Raw genomic sequence first — 6,002 nt, forward strand, 5'->3', positions numbered from 1 at the left:
GCTCAATGTTTAGATTGTTTGATTAAATCGAATTATTAATTTGTTTTAATATTATGTTGAAAAATAAAATATTTACTATTATTTTGAATATTTATTATAAACGTATTACCTATAAAATTTAGAATTTAGATTGTATACAGTTATATAATATATTTATCTATTAAGGTAGGTATATAAAAAAATGTATATTGTATATTTGTATTTGTTTATTACAAATTTCTCATGACAATATATTAATAAGTATACACAGTTCACATACAATATTGTACAGTTGTCTGCATCTTATAATAATATGATCCACTACCTATAGAAAATTATTTTTAATTTTAAATATTTATAATCTACTCATGATCAATACAGTCTTATTTTAATTGTATATATTATGCCAATTAAACGTTTATGGATGTACAATTCAATTCAATTAGACGTTATATAACGGCTTTTCAAATCAATTTTTAGTTTAATTAAAACATTGAATGAACAAACACAGGTTGGTTCGTCTTGTGTTATCTACTGTAACTACATAGAACATAACTCAAAATTAAAAATAATAAATACGGTAACAGATAAAAAAAACCATAATTTTTTTTTTAATTTTAATATATTGTCATCGAATAGTTATGCAAACGTATAAAATTATGAACGTTTTCAACATCTTGTGTAGTCATACCAAAATTTGAAATACTACCAAATGTGTTCAATACTGAACATTTCCTTATAAATTCTGTTACTATTGAAGAATTCATCTGAAAAATAAATCATTAACACTAACAATAACTATCATATTATTTATTTCAGAAGACTAAATCAATGAAACAACATATTTATATTGGGCTTATAGATTGTAGGAATAGTCCGAATAGGTACTATCAAATATAGGTTTGAAACATAAAAAATTTATTTTTGACTTTTTTGCATAATATTGTTTACGATACACAATAAAAATTTTCAAAAATGTATCTTAAGCAATATTTATAACAACCTATTCACTCCAATATAGTACGTAAGTTAATATAAGAGGGAACGGCCATAGTAATATTTTATGAAACAATACTATGATATGCGTGTAGCATGCGATTTAATTTGGTAAAAATTAGTTCTATCTACCATATTACTAAAAGTAATATAAATTATTATATATAATAAAATATCCTCAGAAATATATTGGCTGACAGAACGCCGCACCACGTCTTATCATACTTATCCGTTCAAAATCGTTTTCACCGTATTATAAGGTAAGTAATTATTGATTTATCAATAGATCAACATTTAACTGATTTATTACAGACTATTCGTTGTAATATATTTTGGGTTTTAGATTTCTTTTGTTAATTTTACGGGTGTTTAAACTTAAAAATTCTTAAAGCGTGTAAAATGTTGAGTAACTAATTAGTAATTACTAATATACCATACTTACGATGCACGGATGGATTAAAAAGGTTGGATTTCCGTTGGGAAGTCCAAATTCAATTTCTAATCGTTTCATTTGTTGACATATTATTGGTGGTGGAGTGATAAAAATGTTCTTCCAATATTGAGGATCCATTTCGTTAAATATCTATATATTTTTAAAACCGTAATTATATTGCTATTATGCCATTTATTTCATATTAATATGATAAACATTTTATACTTGTAACTCTTCTAAAGATGGACAGCCATGAAATAAAAACCAAGTTTTGGTTTCTTCAAATGGTGCTGTCATCTTTACCGTTTTTAAATATTCAAATTTTCCAGTTGGTTTTAGATTTATATAAAGTGACACGGAAACAATATCTAATATTATAAGATTTGGACAACCACTTTGTAATAATGCTAGATTGAAGCTGATATCTAAAGACTATAAATAACTCTCATTAGTTACATAAAATATAATTATTTTTACAGTAAGTTGTTTAATTATATAATTATTCATCAAATAAAATGTTGTTTGATAAGAACACACATTTTGTATTACTTTTATATAGTAATGATAAATTATAATTTATGTAAAACTAAGTAAATTATTATAATTTTATATTTTAGAAACTATGAAAAATAAACTATATAAAATAAATTTAAATGGATGATTTACGTAAAATATTGCAATTGTGTATTATAGGAGAACACAAAAATAAGGCTACATATGAAAACAATTTATATATTTTTGAAAGAATTAATGAAATATATTTATAAGATTTAAAATGTTCAAGTCTTTTATTAAAACTAAATTACTAATGTATGGGTATAAAATGCCAAACACATAATTTTTTCCTCTACAAATATGTACTATATCCCTACTCACTAATATTTAAGATAATATGGGTAAGCTATACAAAGTAATCATTTTCGTATTTAGAAAGGCGATATTTAAATCGAATTTTATCTTGCTTATTTTGAAATAATGAAATAATTCATCGGTATGTCAAATAATTAAATTCACTGCCTATTAATACACATATTTATTATTTACACATACTGTGTATTTGTCCATTGAAATAAAGATGTACTTAAATGCTAACTTACTACACTTTTGATTGTTAGTTCAGAAAGATTTTTAATGTATCCATTTCTACAAAAAAATTGAAAGTATTCAATTGTATTATCCATGTATAATGTCAACGAATTCAGTTTATTCCAGAACTCCATTAATAGTTGGTGGTTTATATTATTTAATGGTTCATAACTTCGCGTTAATGTTGTATTAAGATTTCTTAAATGTGGTAAACATTCACTCATAGTGTTTATTTCATCACAAGTTATGTCCCAATCAATTAAAGTAATCGATTCTAGATTAAATTTCTTTGGCTTAATTATTTCATTCCATACGGTTATAATTATTTTCTTTATATTCCTATAGTGAAAACCAAAACTATATTCAATAATGTATTCATTAAAATTTCAAATATTTTTTTTTTACTTTGTATTTATTTTAATAAATTTAACCCATTAAAAAAAAAAACATTAGTCATAAGTTATATGTACACTTATTATACGTCATAATATAATAATATAGATGGTATACCACTTTCCGGGCCATCCAAGGTGTCTTAGGCTCTGGATACAAGATAAAATAAAAATCCATCCTATATTATTATCTTTATTACACTGCAGTCGTATTTCTTCTAATGTAAAACAAACTGTGTTTAATATTTCTCGATTTTCAACTATACATCTTAAAAATGCGTATACTTGAGTTTCTGACCCATTCAGCAAATCATTTTCAAAGGTATTTAGCTCCTAAAAAATCAAATTTTTCATTAACTTTTAAACTCATAATAATTAATATTGTACGTAGAGACATGTTAAAATACAATTAAAATTAAATTAAGATTCGTGACAGATATTTTGATGACGGAAAAGAACTAGGTATATGTTGTACTTATGTACTTTAAATAAAAAGCTTTTGATGCCATCAGTTGTTATAGTTGATGAACACGAAACATCCAACATTTTTAAGCATTTTGAATTTCGGCCAATAGCTGTTAAAATTGAATCGTCACATTGATAGGTCAGCTGAAGTTGCACCAGATTACTTGATAAACCTTCCTCAAGACACTTGCATAAAATATTCATTGAACATTGTATACTATTCATACATACATTCCATCTACTGCGTTTTTTCTAAAACCAGTTATTATAAGTTGTGAAGTAATATTATTATGCGCATAGAGTTATCTTGAACGTTTCGTTGACGCATTATACTCACATGGACGTATAAGAGATTCATAAATAGTTTGTTAATTTTGGGACGATACGTCCAAAGATATGACACGAAAGACATCAATAGTGGTAAATCTTTTTCCAAATCATTAATGTATATAGGTGGCACATACTTGATTGTCCTGTCAAAAAGGGCGACTGAAAACGGCACCCAATAACTAAGTGGGTAAATGAATCTGGATATTTTACTGTCATATTTTGAAAACCTGGTGGATTTTAACTGTTGTTTATTAATTATTATACTTAATACTTAAACAATATAGCTTCATAAATTACCCATAGCATAAGAGATCTGTTCTTAAACTTCCTGGTAGATGTTCAATAAAGAACATTCTCCATTTGAATGCTTTTTCTTTTATACTCTCTTCATTTAGCACAAGAATTTCGTGAATTTCCTTCTTGGCTAATTCTTCTAACGATACTACATCACTACAAAGTGGCATAATGTAGGTAGATAATGCGATAAGATACAAGAAAAAATATACACAGAACATTAAACAATATAATATGGTTATTATAATAATAATACAGTTTGTAGTTTATTTATAATAATTAGTTGTAGCCAAAACATAATTATTATAATAGACTTATATATTATTCTAGAATAAAAACTAATTCGTAAATATTACATACCAATATAGTTAACATTATAGTATGAAAACCTAAATAGTTAATGTAATTTATTATCGTCAAATGGCTACCTAGTGAAATTTACCTATAATAATAATAGGAATTTTATTTCTATCATAATAAATTAGTATCTAATTACTATGACACTTTTGAAGTAGAAATCTGACACATATTATATTAATATAATATTATACATCTTTAGATAAGCATAGGTACATTTATATTGTACAATATAATAATAGCTTCAAATTAAGAAACCTATACTAAACAGCTGTAGATGGTTAGGTACATGTTTGACGTAGTATTACAATAAAATATTACAGCGTAAGTCAGTCAGTAATATTTCTAATATTTTACTTATACAGTTTCTTATTACGCAATTCATTTTACTATTATTTTAAATAATAAAAATTATTTTATAGATAAAATATGAATCAATTAGTTATTTGAATTTTGTTTTTGTATGATTTTTATTTTTATTTTCATTCAAATTGGAAATGTATATGTCTTATTGTGTAGGTTAAAAACTGAAAAGGTCATAAACATTATTAAAAGACTATAAAATGAAACATATATGGATATTATTACTAACATTTTAAATTATAGCGTATGTCGTAAAATACGTTTTTTTTATTTATCAAATGGTAATTAGTACAATTTTATTTTATTTAAGATGTTGATTATGGCATTGTGTTTTATTTAAGGTTTATCCTGGATTTTATTCGATACGTTTGTGTTATTTTTGTTAAAGCAAACGGCTGCTTAGAAGGTCCCACGGTTAAAACAGTTTAGTTTAGATTTTTTATTTTCGTTTTATCCATTCGAATAAGTGTATAAAGCATTTTTTCCTTTTATATATGAAAGGCAATTATGTTGTATTATTCAGCTAATGAAGATCTACACCCCAAGTGTTTTGTCGAGTTGTTGTGGTTTATGAGGGCTGTCGAACAACAACAATAAACAAAATGTTGTTTTTGTAACAAAAAAAATAAAGAATAACACAGAGCGGCAAAATAGGGGGCGTAATGAGCCGCGAACATATTCTTCCGCCCGCGGACTCTCGTGATGGACATTTTACGTCTTTACTTGGTGGGAATTTAAGCCTTTTACTGTGTAACTCTATACAAAATTAGATTGTATCTCTGATACAAAAGCAAGCAACATTGAAGCCAGGTGTATGTATATGGTAAGAATATGTCGAATGGTGTCAGTTTGCCCACGTTGGCAAATACAATAACTACCAATATTTTCTTTGCAAGCGTACTTATATACATGTAGGTACCAAATGGTATATATAGTAATAATACTGCGACTTGGAATATTACAACTAAATTTTGCCTAAAACGTATAGCAGTGCGGTTGATTTTGGTATTATATATTATAAACTGTTATGCTGATTATATTATAATGGACTTAAATACAATTACGTACCTATATGCGATAAAATATAAATTCAACACTTTCGTCTCTTATATTTTTGTAATAATCTATATTATACAGGTAGTAAAACAATGTTGTCATGCGTAGGTATTCTTATATAATAAATTATTATTTATGAAAAATCTCGGTCACGTGACTATAATATATCGATCGAAAAATCCCGTCAGAATGATGGTTTGAATTAATAAAATATAACAATAGCTTTATACTGCAGGCTTATGAAATCGTGT

General features: G+C 25.6%; 1 protein-coding gene across 1 annotated transcript; it reads right to left on the reverse strand.

The window, feature by feature from the left end:
• Positions 1-596: 596 nt before the first annotated feature.
• Positions 597-4,172, reverse strand: LOC100576013. Its single transcript, XM_003247606.4, has 8 exons — positions 3,979-4,172; positions 3,689-3,908; positions 3,370-3,603; positions 3,005-3,219; positions 2,506-2,833; positions 1,634-1,840; positions 1,418-1,558; positions 597-746 (listed from the first exon to the last, which is right to left on the reverse strand). Exons 1-8 carry the CDS (start codon positions 4,143-4,145, stop codon positions 597-599), a joined length of 1,662 nt encoding a protein of 553 aa, XP_003247654.1. The 5' UTR covers positions 4,146-4,172.
• Positions 4,173-6,002: the final 1,830 nt, after the last annotated feature.

Source organism: Acyrthosiphon pisum, chromosome A3 (assembly GCF_005508785.2).
Source record: "Acyrthosiphon pisum isolate AL4f chromosome A3, pea_aphid_22Mar2018_4r6ur, whole genome shotgun sequence".
In the NCBI taxonomy this organism is placed as follows: Eukaryota; Metazoa; Arthropoda; class Insecta; order Hemiptera; family Aphididae; genus Acyrthosiphon; species Acyrthosiphon pisum.

What these genes read in the sequence shown, in the direction of transcription:
- LOC100576013 (XM_003247606.4), bottom strand. Translation starts at nt 4,145, where the DNA reads ATGCCACTTTGTAGTGATGTAGTATCGTTAGAAGAATTAGCCAAGAAG. An exon ending in AACTAACAATCAAAAGTGTA is followed by an intron (nt 1,841 to 2,505) that starts GTAAGTTAGCAT and finishes AGTTATTTATAG; the next exon opens with TCTTTAGATATCAGCTTCAA. An exon ending in TTTTAATCCATCCGTGCATC is followed by an intron (nt 747 to 1,417) that starts GTAAGTATGGTA and finishes TTTATTTTTCAG; the next exon opens with ATGAATTCTTCAATAGTAAC.